General features: G+C 32.0%; 2 protein-coding genes across 2 annotated transcripts; both read left to right on the top strand.

The window, feature by feature from the left end:
* Nucleotides 1-742: 742 nt before the first annotated feature.
* LOC140978779 (F-box protein At2g27310) lies at nucleotides 743-1,924 on the top strand. Its single transcript, XM_073444003.1, has one exon. It carries the CDS (start codon nucleotides 812-814, stop codon nucleotides 1,823-1,825), a length of 1,014 nt encoding a protein of 337 aa, XP_073300104.1. The 5' UTR covers nucleotides 743-811; the 3' UTR covers nucleotides 1,826-1,924.
* Nucleotides 1,925-6,190: 4,266 nt separating this feature from the next.
* LOC140979583 (probable glutathione S-transferase DHAR2, chloroplastic) lies at nucleotides 6,191-9,975 on the top strand. The gene is made up of 6 exons (XM_073445048.1): nucleotides 6,191-6,434; nucleotides 7,609-7,699; nucleotides 7,811-7,954; nucleotides 8,259-8,376; nucleotides 9,167-9,307; nucleotides 9,720-9,975. The coding sequence occupies exons 1-6, from the start codon at nucleotides 6,242-6,244 to the stop codon at nucleotides 9,804-9,806; spliced, it is 774 nt and encodes a 257-aa protein (XP_073301149.1). The 5' UTR covers nucleotides 6,191-6,241; the 3' UTR covers nucleotides 9,807-9,975.
* The last annotated feature ends 7,025 nt before the right edge of the window (nucleotides 9,976-17,000 follow it).

Here is a 17,000-nt window from a genome sequence, read left to right as displayed (position 1 = left end):
CCTAAACTTATGACAACTTGATCAAATGAGTAGTCGAGGAAACTTCTTTAATGGAATCACCAAAAAATAGATATAATATATAAGAATATGTACTTGTATGGCCGATATTGAGTCGGATTTGAATAAAATTTTATATCTTCCGTCTATATTTATATTTATTATATCCATCTTTATCCATATATTCATCGGGTATTCAATTTTACCATCATCTTCATATCTGTTGGAGTATTTGATATTCATACTTTACTCATATCGTATTACCATCTTGAATCTTATTATCTCAATTTGAATTGAGTAAGTTATGGATATTTATTAAATTATTGATAACAATAAAAAAATATATATAAATTAACAAATTAAATATTAAAAATAATTTATCATAACTTCATTATAAAAAAAAATAACATCAACTTTATACTAATAATTTTCTTCATTACATTCGATTAATATTATTCAATAAAAACATATTAAAATTAAGATTTGCATCTCATGCTTGAAAAATATTACTCATTTATTTAATCTGATAAAAAAATTTCCTTCGTATCATTAAAATTAATATATTTAGGAAAAAATATAAGGATCATAAATAAAATAAATCCAAAGTAGAAAAAGTCAAAAAATCAGAAGTTTGTGTTTTAAATTTATCTTTAAAAAAAATTTGAAATGATCAATATCAAGCCAAAGTTGACTCAATTCTATTTGACCAAAAACTTTCTCATATATGCACGCACACAACTCGTTGATTCCCATTGAAAATTCATACATCATCTTCGTACAACCGAAGTCCACAGCCTAAATCTCGATTATAGCCATGTCTTTTTCTACAAACTCAACCACCACCTCCGCCGCCGCGGATCGAAGCGGAGGCGACCCAATCACGGCCATCCACCCAGATATTATCCAAACCCACATCCTCAACAGACTCGACGGCGCCACTCTCGCCTCAACCAGCTGCGCTTCCTCGCAATTCCTTGCCTTATGCGGCGACGATCAATTATGGCGGGACATCTGCAACTCCACCTGGCCATCCACAACCGACCCCCGCGTCCTCCGTGCCATCTCCGCCTTCCCCTCGGCCCACCGCTCGTTCTACTCTGACTCCTTTCCCTCCACCACCCACCATCAACATCCGAAGCAACCCCGTTTATCAGAGACGTTGGAGTTAATCTCCGCCGTTGACATCTACTGCGACGATCAGTTGATATACTCGAAAGTATTGGAAACGGAGACCGTATCGAATTGGTTTTTAAGCTTTCCTTTAAGCCTAGAGCTTCTGGACGCGAAGGAGATGGTCCCAACGCCATTGAAATTCGAAAGCGAAAACGGCGCGTGCACGTCCCTCGCGGAAGAACACTTGAGAGTAAGCTGGATTTTGATCGACCCCAACAACAAAAGGGCGGTCAACGTCGCGAGCCACAAGGCGGTGTACTCCCGGATGCACTGGTCCAACGGCGACATACAACTGCGATACGCCACGGTGGCAGCCGTAGCCACCGGGGAACTGGTTCAATGCGCTGTGGTGGTCACCTGCGGCGGGAAAGAGGGAGGGGAATTACACGTGAAGGAAGTGAAAATGCAGGTCGAGGACATGGAGGGTAGAACTCTCAGCGGGAGGGATAGTTTGGAGATTCTACAGGCCGCCATGGAAGGGCCGAGAAGGAGAATCGAATGTAAAAGGGAGAAAGATATTTATGAACTGTTCTCGAGGAAGAAGGTGCAGTACAGAGAGAAGGAACAGAGGAGGGAAACGGGTTTGGATATGATTTGTATAGTTATCGGATTATCCATTTTCTTTGCAATTTGGATCTTTTTTTTGTGGAGATAAAATTATGTGATTAATATACCTAAATATATGTGTATCGAAAAAAAATAAAATAAAATAAAATAAATATACTTCACATTTATAATAAATTATTTTTCTTTATGTATCATGTATGTATGATAACTATGTCAAAGAGATCAATATATATGTTTGTGTTTTATTAAGAAAACAAATGACGGAACATCCATAATTTATAGTTTATGACTAGATTTTCGGTTTGATATTCAATTATAACAAATTTATATTTCTATTAAAAAATATTGAAATTTTAAAATTAGCCTCAAACTACAATTGTTTTTCAACAATTTATAATTTCATCTAGCTCTCGAATGATCATGAAAAGCAGAGGAAAATGAATAAAAAGGAAAAAAAAAAAAAGAAAAGAAAAAGAGGACATGTATGTTCAAATGATTTATATGCTTAAAATTCAAGATCGGATTAAAGTCAAGAATTTTTCTTTGAATTTCAATTTTTGTAATAAATTATGCTTGGATCTAAATTTGAGTTTGAAAAACTTAAAACATTAGACTTGAGAGTTGTTTTTCACACCAAACTAATAGATTTCCAAATAATTCGTGGTTTGCCTCACTTTAAATTTTGTTGAGTTACTGTTTAAAAGTCAATAGTAACTGTATTTTGATAAACATGTTGATGATTGAAGATGACAATAATCAGCAGTAAAACGAGGTTAGTGTTGGACATTATTTTTTTAAGAAGATTTTTCTTCGTTTTTGGTCCTTCGGCAGTGACAATCTTCTTCTAAGATATAACAATTTTATTTGTGATAACAGCACAACAAATCACAAATTCGATAACTATGAAATAGTATAATCTCTCCATGTTTATTAAAGAGAAAGTGCAGACACAATATGAATGTAATCAGAAAAAAGTGTGTTGAAAATGATTTTTGATCCTCTATTTAATGTTGTTAATATGAAAGGACACGTTGTTTCATCATGTTTGGAGTTTATTGGTCCAGAAGTCTAATGAAAAACATTGAAGGAGAATATTTTGACTGCTTTAAACCATGAAAACTCGTATCAGTTGCTAAACAACACTTCCGGTGCCTACGCACCTATTTTTTTGCCTGGGCTTTGTACCAGCAGAGCGCCAGCAAAATCCAAGTTGTTCATGAGGTGCTGGGGTGCCTTGCCTATGGCTTGGTAAATCCAGGTCGCACATGGGGGCTAGGGCCCGTTGTCTGGGAAATTCTCAAGAAGATTTTAGTCGCAGGTTTTTATCTTTGTTTTTTTGTTTGAGTTTTCTTACTTTTTCTTTTGCTTGATAATTCATTAAACCTAAAACATTATAACAATCCATCACATGAATGAAATTAATACATAGATGCATATGATGTCAAAAAAGAGATTACATGAAAAAATATCGCATCACGAATATATATCTTTGTCTTTGAACCTTTCTTAGCAGAATACTATAGGACTTACTAGACCACAAAGTGAACAATATGTTTTGAACTTCTTGGTGGTTTTTGTAAAATTACACCACAGTGCTCATACGATAACTTCTCTATCATTTCCTTTTTGTTTTTTTGGTTGTGTCTGTTTTGGTCATAGAACACATCTAGGTTCATAAGTGTTTCGTTGAGGCAATTCATCCTAACACTTACATAAGTAGCTTCCTTTTAAAAGTATCATACCATACTCAATATTATCAATCAAAAGAATCATTAAAAGTACAAAATTTATCTTTAAATATTTTTAAGTAACAACACTCTTCGTCTTAAAAATGAGAAATGAATAATTCTCGAGTGCTAGCTCAAATCTACATAATTTAGTTGTCCCATTGAACCAAGATTTTGAGATCTCTGATCAACAAGGTTGTATTATCATTTTGAAAACTTTATTTTGTAGGTTTTTATCCTTATTTGCTCTTGACAAGCTATACATTTGATCTTCATTCAAGGCTTTTTTAAACAGATCTGCTAACTTATTATTTGATTTGACATAATCAATAGTTATAACTTCATTTGAGATCAATTGTCTTATAGTATTATGTCTTCGAAGAATATGTCGACACTTACAATTATACACATTATTATGTGCCCTTGCAACATTCGAATGACTGTCACAACGTATCATTATTTCAGGCACTTGTTTTCTCGAACAAAAAATATCCTCTAGAAAGTTGTGAAGCTATTATGCTTCTTCCGCAGCTTTATCTAGAGCTATAAATTTAGATTCCAGTGTGTATCTATCTAGCGATAAAAGTTTGTTTGGATGACCCCCAAAAGACTGCATAACCACCAATATTAGAAACATAGCCAGTGATGGATTTAGATTCTTTGGTGTCAAGAATCAATTTTGCACCACTATATCCCTCTAGAATCGTGGATATTTAGTATATTGCAATCCATACTCCAAGATGTGTCTTAAATATTTAAGCATCCTTGTCAAAGACTTCCAAAGAACCTCATTTGAGTTACTCGGGAATCGAATCAACTTATATATTGCACAAGCCATGTCTGGTCGAGTACAATTTGTGATGTATATAAAGGTTCCAATAATTCTAAATTATTTCAGCTGGGAAACTAGTTCCTCGTGATTCTTACTCAAATGGACACTCATGTCCATAGGTTTCTATATTGGGGATGAGTCATATAATTTTTAATACTGTCTCAATATAATACCATTGAGATATGACGATTGCATATGAAGTCATAGTGATCTTGATCCTAGTATGACATCAACATTTTCCTGATGTCAAATCTAACTTCAACTTATTTTTTCTTGAGACTTCTACATGATGACTCCTATAGGGCTGTCATGGAAAATGGACAATTCATCTTATGATTTAATAATGAATTGATTTGGTAGAATAAAAATGAGGATGTGATTCCTGGTTGGATTCAATGATGAATTTATTTATTTTTTTATTTTGCATATTTGATTTTTGAGATATACTCTTATAATTGTCGTGAATATTAAACAATTCTTTATTTCATAATTATTTGTTTTTCTTCTTATAAAACACAAAACTCATTAACATTTTAATTTTGTGAGACATGTATTTTATTTGAGTCATCCATGAAAAAAATATATAAATTTTTATTGTAAATTTGAGCATCGATGATCCGTCTTACAGAGTCTCATGAATAAAAATTCGTGAGACTGTCTCACAAGAGACCTTTTCTCTATAAAATTAGGACGTAGCTGAATATTTAATTTCGAAACAATTTATTTCGTAGAATTTAAATTGATATTTAGATGCTATGTTTGATTTTTTTTATTTTAACAATTTATTTTGTGTTAATTAACTATAGTTAATTAATTATATAAGAGTTTATATATTTTGTATTAATCAAATATATAGTTGAAATTGTATGAGAAAATATATTATAAAGTTAATTTTTATTTTATGGCTTTTTAATAATGTGAATGATATGGTTAAAAATTTGATTTATGTAAAAAATTATAAAATTTATTTTAATAAAATTTTCAAATTCTAATCTTTTTTTCCAAAAAAATTAATTTCTAAATAACAATTTTAAATTTCTAATCAAAGACAAAATAAATTCTAAATCGATCCAAATCCAAATTTTCCCGTTTTGCTGTACATACTTGAGCCTAGATAGGATTTGGGGGCAAATTCATCCCACAAGTACCAATGTTCTCCAAACCGGACCGGACCGGCCGGTCGGACCGGTTCAACCGCGAACCGACCTCCAGACCGGTCCGGAGATAAATAAAAACCCGGAAAACAGGTTTAACCGGAAAAAACCGGTTAAAACCCGGAAAAACCGGAACAAACGGAAAAATTTTTTAACAAATTTTTGCTTTCTGTTTGCTAAACATGTATTATTTTAATTTTTTAAAAAATATTTAGATAAAGGTGTTGGTGAAATGCAAGAAACATCTTCTTTGGACTTGGAAGAACTTTTGGATGGTGGGGATGAAGATGATAATGACTACGAAAGAACACTTCAAGAATTGGATGCGGTGTGGGCATCAAAGGATGCAACTTGAAAGTTGAAACTGGATGTTTGATACTTTTTTGTATAAGAAACTTGATGTTTGCTACTTTTTTGTATAATTAAACTTGATGTTTTCTTGGGCACTTAAACTTGGTCATCACTATTTGGTTACATGTTAGGTGTAATTTGGATTTTTGAATTTGAAAAGTGATGTTTATTTGGATATTTGTTGTAATTTTCATCTTAAAAATTAAGTAAAAACTATAAAAACATAAATAATCAATATTTTACTATTTTATTTATTATATAAAATAAATAAAATATTAATTTTATTGATCCGGTTCGATCGTTCGGTTGAACCGGTTGAACTAGTTGAACCAATTTTTTAAAGCTTGACCAGTTCGATTAACGGATCGATTATAAAAACACTGACAAGTACACCCCCACACCCCTATGTGAACTACCGACTCAGAGACCAGAGACAAGCAATGTCGGCAGCGAGGATTACGCCGTCAACGGCTCTGTGCACCACCATCAATCACCTCGCTGTCTACTGTATCCCGACCCGAATCCTCTTCACCCGACACAGGAACCGGGCCTTTACAATTTGCTCGAAAGCATCCGATCCGCTTGAAGTCTGCGCCAAAGAGTCAGTCACAACTCCCAATAGGCTTGGAGACTGTAAGTTGCTATTCGCAAGTTTTTTTATTTATTATTGGTTTGTTTCATCATCTTTTGATGATCAAATTTTACAGTATTATAAACTGGCTTTGAAATTGTTGCGTTTAGCGAGAAATTTGTGTTAAGACTGCTAATTTTTTAGCTTCGCTCAATTAACTATGTTGAAACTCATTAGTATTGTAATTAATTAAGCTATCTTAGTTGCTCAGGGCAAAAAAATTGAAAGTGAGTTGTGCAAGTTTAAATGGGACAGTGTGATACAATTCGGATTGTGAATGAGTTGTTATTTTGATTCGGGACAAGGAATCATGGTTTGTACTTTGTAGCAACAATTCTGATGCAATTGTAATATCTCAGAGAGTCGTTTTGATGTATAAAAATTAAAATTCCACTAATACTATTCCATTTTTTGGTGATTACAATAAGAATTAGGTGCGAGTTCATGCCATCCTGAATTGTCTCACCCGTTTTAGCACAATTTTCGGCTATGTTCCATGGATACGGGTACGGGTATCATATCGATACGATACGGATACGGCGATACGACAAATTTTGAAAATGTAAGACACGATATGACTAGGATACAACAATTATTAAAAAATATATAAATATTATATATATATATACATATATACATATTATTATATGCTACAATATATTTATATATGATTATATATATATGGTATTAAAAATTAAAAATTGTAGAGATATAAATATATTGTAGCATATTTATGTAAATATATACAATGTACATATTCATAGCAGTGATCTAAAAAGAAAAAACCAAAAAAAAAATTTTTTTGCCGAAACGTGTCTGCGGCTTGTCTTCGACGTGTCTGACTGGTCAACCCTAAAAAGTCAACGACATGGATTTTTTCGTATCCAACACGCGCGATATATAGCCCAGACTAGAAATTTAGCGTGGTGAGAAAGTGATTGTTCTTAGTTAAGGAAAGCGATGAACTCAAGATTTTTTGTATTGAAGCCATAAATAATCCTGATTCCTGCAACTATTTCAAAAGTTCTTATATGATTTATTGAAAAGTGTTGTTGTGTATGTGGTTATTTAATTTTGAAAGCATAGAGATCTTTCTTTCTTTGTGGAATATTAAATTCATGTTAATTATACTTCCCTTGATTTCAATTTATCATGTCATTTTAACATTGGTTTCAGGCCCATTTGCACAAAGAGTTTTGCTTACATTGGAGGAAAAGAGCCTTCCTTATGATTTGAAATTGGTTAATCTCGCTAATAAACCAGATTGGTACTGCAAATAGTTTACAATCATGGTGCTATGTATTTGCGTTCATTTATGTTTCTTTATAGCGCTTCTTTTAATTCCTTTTCCTACCAATGTTCTCAACTATTTTTAAAGGTTCTTAAAAATAAGTCCAGAGGGCAAAGTTCCAGTGATAAAGATTGACGAGCAGTGGATTCCAGATTCTGATGTTATTACACAGGCGCTCGAAGAAAGGTTCCCTGAGCCATCATTGGCTACGCCAGTCGAGAAGGCTTCAGTGTATGACACATCTTTTTGTTCTTAATTTTCATAAAGGTTGTTTCTATATTTACATATACTTGACAAAAAAAACCGAATCTTTTTATTTTGGCTCTTGGAACTTCTTCAAAATCTGAGTAATTAGCCTTAACCATGTGTAGAGGTTTTAGCTTAACATTTAGGACTTTTTGATAACATATGCTGCATTTTTTGTTATGTTATTTCCCTGGAACATTACTTTTTTCCCCTGTGCTTGTGCTATATAATAATAACATGGATGTTGTAATTCAACTATCTTTTCCTATACCTCTACAAATTATTGTAGTGGTTCGAAGATCTTCTCTACATTCATTGCTTTTCTTAAGAGCAAGGACTCCAGTGATGGAACCGAGCAGACCTTACTTAGTGAACTGACTGCTTTCAATGATTATATTGAAAAAAATGTAAGTAACCCATTTTTTTTTTTTTGGTATGCATATGCATGATTTATCACGTCATACCAGATTGTTAGTACGGGCACTCGGGCAGCTAATTGAGAGATTAGGAGAAGAACATTGATTGACAGCAATATGAGTGTCAAGTTGTTAACTTCAATACCTAATTCCTACGTGAAGAATGATGTAATAGTTTTAGGTTTGATAAGTGATGTGATGTGATGTAAGTAACCCATTTTTTTTTTGGTATGCATATGCATGATTTATCACGTCATACCAGATTGTTAGTACGGGCACTCGGGCAGCTAATTGAGAGATTAGGAGAAGAACATTGATTGACAGCAATATGGGTGTCAAGTTGTTAACTTCAATACCTAATTCCTACTTGAAGAATGATGTAATAGTTTTAGGTTTGAGAAGTGATGTGATGTGGGAAAAAGGTTAGGTTTTCAGAAATTATGATGTGAGATGAGGAGAAGACAGAAGGAAGCAAGAGAAGCTAATGAAATGGGCTTTGATCAAAATGAAATGAATTGTCGTAGATGTGATGGGATTTAAAAATGTCGAAGTAGTAGTGTGGGGATAAATTTTCTCAGAATGTTGTACAAATAGTTCACAGGGAGAATTAGAGGTGAAACAAACACACCTCTCTGCTGGTAGCACTTGAAGCATATCCTTTTCTTATCATCCTGTTTGATGCCTGATATCATGCATTATTTTCAACATTTGGTATTATGGCATGGTATTGCATCCAAGGTTTAATCATGGCATTACAGACGTTTTAATTTTCGTCATATAGGGTCCTTTTATCAACGGAAAAGAGGTTTCAGCAGCAGACTTGTCACTTGGACCGAAGCTTTACCATCTTGAAATTGCCTTGGGGCACTTTAAGAATTGGTCTGTCCCAGATTCTCTTACATATCTCAAGTCATACATGAAGGTATGCTTTATGCCGCCATAAGCATAGTTATTAAATATTAGCAATTCAACCAAGCTCTCCATCATTATAAAATATGAGTTACCAAGATGAAATTTTGGCCAATTTTGGAAACTTCTATGTTCATGTCCCATAGTAGAGCTAAAGGAGGGTGACAAGGACGGTCGTCCTCTCACTTTTAAATTTTCCTACGCATGAACATAATTACGATTTTCGTCTCCCTTAATTTTTTTGAGTTTTAGTTTCATATTTCCTTCATGAAACCTCCGACTCTGCCACTGTCCATGAGTTCGAGCAAGAGTCCGTTTTCGATGGTTTCACTTTTTCTTTGTTCCGCTGGCATTCTTGTTCTTCTCGATCAACGTTAGTAAAATAACATTTTCTTGCCATGTTTTGTTCTTTGCAATGCCACCAGACTATATTTTCCTTAGATTCCTTCGTCAAAACACGAGCACTGACAGAAGACGTCATCGAGGGGTGGCGACCAAAAGTCGCAGGTTGATTGGCAACCTCCAGCTTGTAGTCGCATTTCCTACTCTTCCCTCAACAGAATGTTCTTTTTTCTTTTATTTGAAAATCTCAACAGAAATGTTATTCTAGCTAATCTTGGTACATATGTTTATTTCATTTTGCATGGCTTTCAAATTTAAGTAGTACAAAGTTTTGTTTTCCGGATTGTCACAAAAACTGTAATGATCTCACCACATCTATAGATCGAGTAATTATCTATCTCACAGATATAGACATAAGACCGTCTCAAGACATAATCAAAATTTAATTTAGCGATTGGTTTTTTTTTTAAATAAAGATTTAATTTCGATGTCCAACTCTATAATCTTACTATTTAATTAGAGTGGAAACATTTACTAATTAATTTTTAATTGATTTGATGAAATTTTATTTCAAATTATAATTATCTCTCATCATATGACTTTATAGGTAAAACTTGTTTTTTCACTAAAATTTAATCATGTATCTTTGCTCTAATATAATGATATATTAGTATCCTTTGACACGCCATATATGCATAGCAAAAGTTTTTTGTTTGAATAAAAAAATTTAGAGATCAATTAAAGTTAAAAATCATAAAGATTTATTTTTATATGATTTTGGTTTTTTATAATAATTTTAGATGAAAGATGGTACAATTATTTGAATTCGGATAAGATTTTGATAGAATTCGGACAGATTTGCTTTCTAATTAATTCTATATGTACAACCAAATTCATACAACACAAAAAAAATTTAATACAAGCATTATATTTATCAAAATCTCACGATAAATTCAATACAAAATCTCACGAAATAATAACAAATTCTCACGATATAATAGCAAAATTTCACGATATAATTGTTGTAAATATCGTTGTACGATATGTTAGTTGTACCTATAACATTTTTCAATTAATTTACGGCAATAGATTTTTTTTTCTCTTTAATATCAAATGTTAAATAAATTTAGGTATATTTGGTATTAAATAAAAAGGCGGACCATGCCAAATGTCTTAAATTTAATGATATAATATAGAAGTATAGATTAATAGTTTGGATACTAAGAAAATTTTATTAAAATTTGAAACATAGACTAAAACTTTATTGTACTCTAAAAATATCAAAGTTTTAAATCAAAGCAAAATTTGAATATTTAGTGGATCAAAATGTAATACTGGAAAAATGTATTGATAAAAGTACCTTTAACTCTCACTATGTATTTATTTTTGGCAAAAATAAAAATAAAGATTTCCAATTTCTGAGAAGACTCAAAATATTTAATGAATATTCAATAAAATTTTAAATATATGTAAATTATTTGGTGCACTTTAATAAATCTAGGAGTGGATCTCATGTAAGACCGTCTCACGGATCTTAATCTGTGAGACGGGTCAACCCTACCCATATTCACAATATAAAGTAATACTCTTAGCATAAAAAGTAATACTTTTTCATGGATGACCCAAATAAGAGATCTGTCTCACAAATACGACCCGTGAGAACGTCTCACATAAGTTTTTGACTAAATCTAGTGTCACATATTAATTTATTTATAATTATATCTGTTAAAAAATATGAGTTGTAATATTTGAATGTTGAAAATAAGAAAGCTGAATGCTGAAAATAAGAGTTGTAAATATTTAAAATTAGTGTGTGAATATGTATTTAATGATGTATTTATTTTTGGATTATTTCCAAAGATATTCTATAAATAGGTCTCTCAATGTGTGAAGAAAATCACAATTGAGTAGAGAGAAAATTTTATAAAGTGTGTATTTTGGTAAATTTTGAGAGTTTGAGATTTTTACTTTTTACGGTAAATTTTTACTTTTAACACGTTAACAGCACGATATTCGAAAGTTATGTTCTCCATATTTTTCCAAGCTCCAAAACACAAGAACAAGGTAACCATATTCAAAAGTAAGAATATTTTTTTACTGTTTATTTATTTTTATTGCGTATATATTTAATGTATAATATCATGTTATTATATAAAAGGAGTTTATGACACCTCATTATAATAATGTGATGTTATTACACTGCTTATATAATTTTATTGTGTTACTATTTAATTATTGTATATATATACTTGAATAATATCATGTTATTATATAAAAGAAGTCTATAACACCTCATTATAATAACGTAATGTGATTATTTCACTATTTATATATTTTTATTGTGTTATATAATAATTATATATATTTGTATAATGTCACAATATTACATAAAAAGAGTCCCTGACACCTCATTATAATATTGTGACATGATATACATAATTATTTAAAAATGATTAACATTATATACATCATATTATTACCATAAAATTTACATATACATACATTTATTTTTTAAGAATTTGTAACGGTCATAAACGACTAGTTTTTACCCTATAAATATGACTTCACAAACACATTCAATCACTCCAAACTTATTCTTCATCCCTAAAAATTTTTTTCATCAAAATTTTTGAAGAAGAAGAAGATGGCTCTTTCAAGGTTATTTTGTATAATTATTTTGGTTATTATACTCATTAGTCTTGTATTTATCGGAGAATATCTGCATCATGTTTTTGCTTTATTTCTAAGAATGATTGTACTTATAATCTATCTGTTACTTTTTATTGCCATATTAATAAATTTAGATCCTAACTAATAAAATGCATTGTTATTTTTATAGTAACACCATGTCAAACTTGACAAAGCTCGAATTTGTTGCGCTCGACATTACAGGAAAAAATTATACGCCATGGACTCTCGATGTAGAAATGCATCTTGAGTCATTGGATCTAAGCGATACCATTAAAGAAAATGTATCTCTTCATCACAAGAAAAAGCAAAAGCTATAATATTTTTGCTTCGACATTTTGATGAAGGTTTAAAATGTGAATATCTTATCGAAAAAGATCCCATGGCTCTGTGGAAAGGATTAAAAGAAAGATTTGAACATATAAGGGAAGTTATACTTCCGACCGCCCGTGATGAATGGAATATGTTGAGATTCCAAGATTTTAAGAAAGTAAGTGATTACAATTCGACGATGTATCGAATAATCTCGCAATTAAAATTTTGAGGACATGAAGTTACGGAATCGGAAATGCTTGAAAAAACATTTTCCACGTTTCACGCATCAAATATAACTCTACAGCAACAATATAAAGTGCGTGGATTTGCGAGATATTCTTAACTTATCGCGTGTCTTCTTGTGGCAGAAAAGAACAATGAGCTGCTAATGAGAAATCATCAGTCCCGACTCACTGGATCAACAGCATTTTCAGAAGTAAATGTTGTAAGTAAAAATGAATTTAAACCTAGAAACCAAAATCAAATTCAGAGACAAGGTCGTGGTCGTGGTCGTGGTCGTGGAGGTGGACGAGGAAGTGGTCGTGGTCGTGGCCATGGTTTTGAAAACAATCGAGATAGTTATTTTTATAACTCATCTCGAAAAGACGTCACAAACCACCCACTGAAAAGGCATCATGAGAACATGAGTTGTAATGAAAATCACTCAAAACGATTTGAAAGTTCTTGTTTTAGATGCGGCACTCCAGGACATTGGTTTCATATTTGTCGAGCTCCCGAGCACCTTTGCAAGCTCTATAAAGAATCTATAAAGGGGAAAGAAAAAGAGACCAACTTCACTGAACACAGTGGCCGTTTGAGTGATTCAACTCATTTTGATACTGCAGATTTTCTGAATGATTTATCTGGAAATGATCAATATGCTGGTGGAATAGAAATGAAAAATATTGATGCTGCAGATTTTCTTAACGATTTATCTGAAAATGAACAATATATTGGTGGAATGTAAATGTAAAATAATTTATTTTTCATGTATTCATGTAATAATGTTTTATTGTACAATTACGATATGTGTTATATTTTTCAATAAATTACATATGTATTGTCAGTAATTTTTTCATTGCATATTTTTTTTGAAATTCAAATATGGAAAATGCTATGAACAAGGCTAAACAAGGAACTAATCCTATGGAAGTTTGCATACCTGATAGTGGTACAACGCACACTATTATCCGAGATAAAAGATATTTCTTGGAACTAAAACCAACAAAAAACAATGGTGAATACAATATCAGGTCCTGTAGACTTGATAAAAGGTTGTGGTAAAACACATTTTTTGTTACCTAATGGTACAAAATTTTTGATAAATGATTCTTTGTGTTCACCACAATCGAAAAGAAATTTGTTGAGTTTTAATGACATATATTCTCATAGGTATGATACTCAGACAATAAATGAAAGAAATGAGAAATATATTTGTCTTACCACATATAAATCAGGAAAGAAATATGTAGTTAAAAAACTATCAATGCTCCCTACTGGATTGCATTATTGATTATACATATATTAGTCCAATTGAATCAAATATAGTAGTTGATAATTCTTCAATACTGATCAATTGGCATAATCGATTAGGACATCCTGGTTCAACAATGATGCGAAAAATTATAGAAAATACATATGGTCATCAGGTGAAAGACCAGAAGATCTTTCAAAATAATAAGTTTCAATGCAAAGCATGTTCTCTTGGAAAACTTATTGTAAGACCATCACTAGCTAAAATCCAAAATGAATCACCTATGTTTCTTGAACATATTCAGGGTGATATTTGTGGGCCAATTCATCCACCATGTGGACAATTTAGATATTTTATGGTATTGATCGATGTCTCCAGCAGATGGTCACATTTATGTTTATTATCAACTCGGAATGTGACATTTGCAAGATTACTTGCTCAAATAATAAAATTGCGGAATCAATTTCCCGATCATACAATCAAGAAAATTAGACTTGATAATGCTGGTGAATTTACTTCTCAGACTTTCAATGATTATTTTATGTCAATGAGAATCACTGTTGAGCATCATGTTGCTCATGTACAGACACAAAATGGATTAGTTGAATCATTGATTAAACGTCTACAACTAATTGCTAGACCAATGATTATGAAAACAAAACTCCATGTTTCTATATGGGGACATGCAATTTTACATGCTGCTACATTAATTCCCATCAGACCAAGGGCATATCATAAATACTTTCAATTACAGCTTGTATTTGGCAAAGAACCAGACATTTCTCATTTGAAAATTTTTGGATATATGATATATGTGCCTATTGCACCGCCTCAACGAACGAAAATGGACCACAAAGAAAGATCGGAATTTATATCGGTTATGATAGCCCATCAATCATTCGATATCTTGAGCCTCAAACAGACGACGTGTTTACAGCACGTTTTGCTGATTGTCATTTTAACGAGGAAATCTTCCCAATGTTAGGGAGAGAAAAGAAAAATATCGAAAAAAAATTACATGGTATACATCATCATTGTTACATCTGGATCCAAGAACTAAAAAATGTGAAAAATATGTATAGCAAATTGTGCACTTGCAAAGAATAACAAATCAGTTACCAGATGCATTTGCAGATACAAAAGAGGTAACTAAATCATATATACATGATGCTAATGCCCCTGCTCGAATTGAAATTCCAAAGAAACAAATTGAAGACACTCATGATGTCATTAAACGCTTGAAGCGTGGAAGGCCAATCGATTCCAAGGATAAAAATCTTCGAAAAAGAGAAAGCATGGAGAAACTCGATGATCACAAAATAGAGAATGATATTCCAGCAGAAATACATGATGATGAAAATATTCCGTCAGAACCACAAACTGATGAGAATCGTGAAATCTCTATCAATTATATTAATACTGGAAAAATATGGAAGTGAAAAGATATAAAAGAAATTGATGAGATATTTTCTTATAATGTGGGATTTGACATCATAAATGACAATGAATATCATGAACCAAAATCATTTGGTGTATGTAAAAATCGACATGACTGGATAAAATGGAAAGTCGTCATCCAAGTTGAATTGGATTCGCTAAATAAACGTAACGTTTTTGGGCATATAGTCCTTACACTGAAGGTGTAAAACCTGTTAGGTACAAATGGGTCTTTATTCGAAAGCGAAATGAGAAAAATGAAATAATAAGATATAATGCTCGACTTGTTGCACGAGGTTTTTCTCAAAGACCTGGAATTGATTATGAAGAAACATATTCTCCTGTTATGGATGCAATTACGTTTCGGTATTTGATTAGTTTGGCAGTATCTGAAAATTTAGAAATGTGTCTTATGAATGTTGTCACAGCTTACTTATACGGATCACTCAATAATAATATATATATATGAAAATCCCTGAAGGGTTTAAGATGCCTGAAGCACAAAGTTCAAAACCCAGAGAATGATATTTTGTGAAATTGCAAATATCATTATATGGGTTAAAGCAATCAGGTCGAATGTAGTATAATCGGCTAAGTGAACACTTAATGAAAAAGAGATATATAAACAATTCAATATGCCCTTGCGTTTTCATGAAAAAAACAACATCCGGATGCTTAATTATCGCCCTATATGTTGATTATTTAAACATAATTGAAACGAATAAGGAAATTCAAGAAGTTGTGTCGTACTTAAAGGAAGAATTTGAAATGAAAGACTTTGGAAAAACAAAGTATTATCTGGGTTTGCAAATTGAACAAAAAGAATGTGGAATATTTGTTCACCAGTCAAATTATACAGAAAATGTCCTTAAACATTTTAATATGGATAAATCAAATCATTTAAGTACTCCAATGGTTGTTGGATCACTAAACATAGAAAAGGATCCATTCCGTTCGTGTGAAGATGATGAAGTTATTCTTGGTCCAGAAATATCATATCTAATTGCTATCAGTGCCCTTATGTATCTTGTAAATTGCACAAGACCTGATATATCTTTTGCTATAAATTTATTGGCAAGATTTAGTTCATATCCAACAAAAAGACACTGGAACGGAATTAAACATATATTCTGTTATCTACGAGAAACGACAGACTTGGGATTTTTGTATTCAAAAGATACCAATCAAAGCATAATTGGTTATGTTGATGCTGGGTATTCATCTGATCCACACAAGGCACATTCCCAAACCGGATATGTATTTACTCGTGGAGGCACTGCAATTTTTTGGCGTTCACAGAAACAAACACTTGTAACAACTTCATCAAATCACGCTGAGATTATTGTACTACATTAAGCAAGCTGTGAATGTGTGTGGCTAAAATCAATAACCGAACATATCCAAACCTCATGCGGATTATCATTCGACAAGAAGCCCGTGACACTATATG

The sequence above is a fragment of the Primulina huaijiensis genome, chromosome 6 (genome assembly GCF_012295235.1).
Source record: "Primulina huaijiensis isolate GDHJ02 chromosome 6, ASM1229523v2, whole genome shotgun sequence".
In the NCBI taxonomy this organism is placed as follows: domain Eukaryota; kingdom Viridiplantae; phylum Streptophyta; class Magnoliopsida; order Lamiales; family Gesneriaceae; genus Primulina; species Primulina huaijiensis.
Note: the sequence above shows the minus strand (reverse complement) of the source record. Positions and strands in the feature narration are given on the sequence as shown.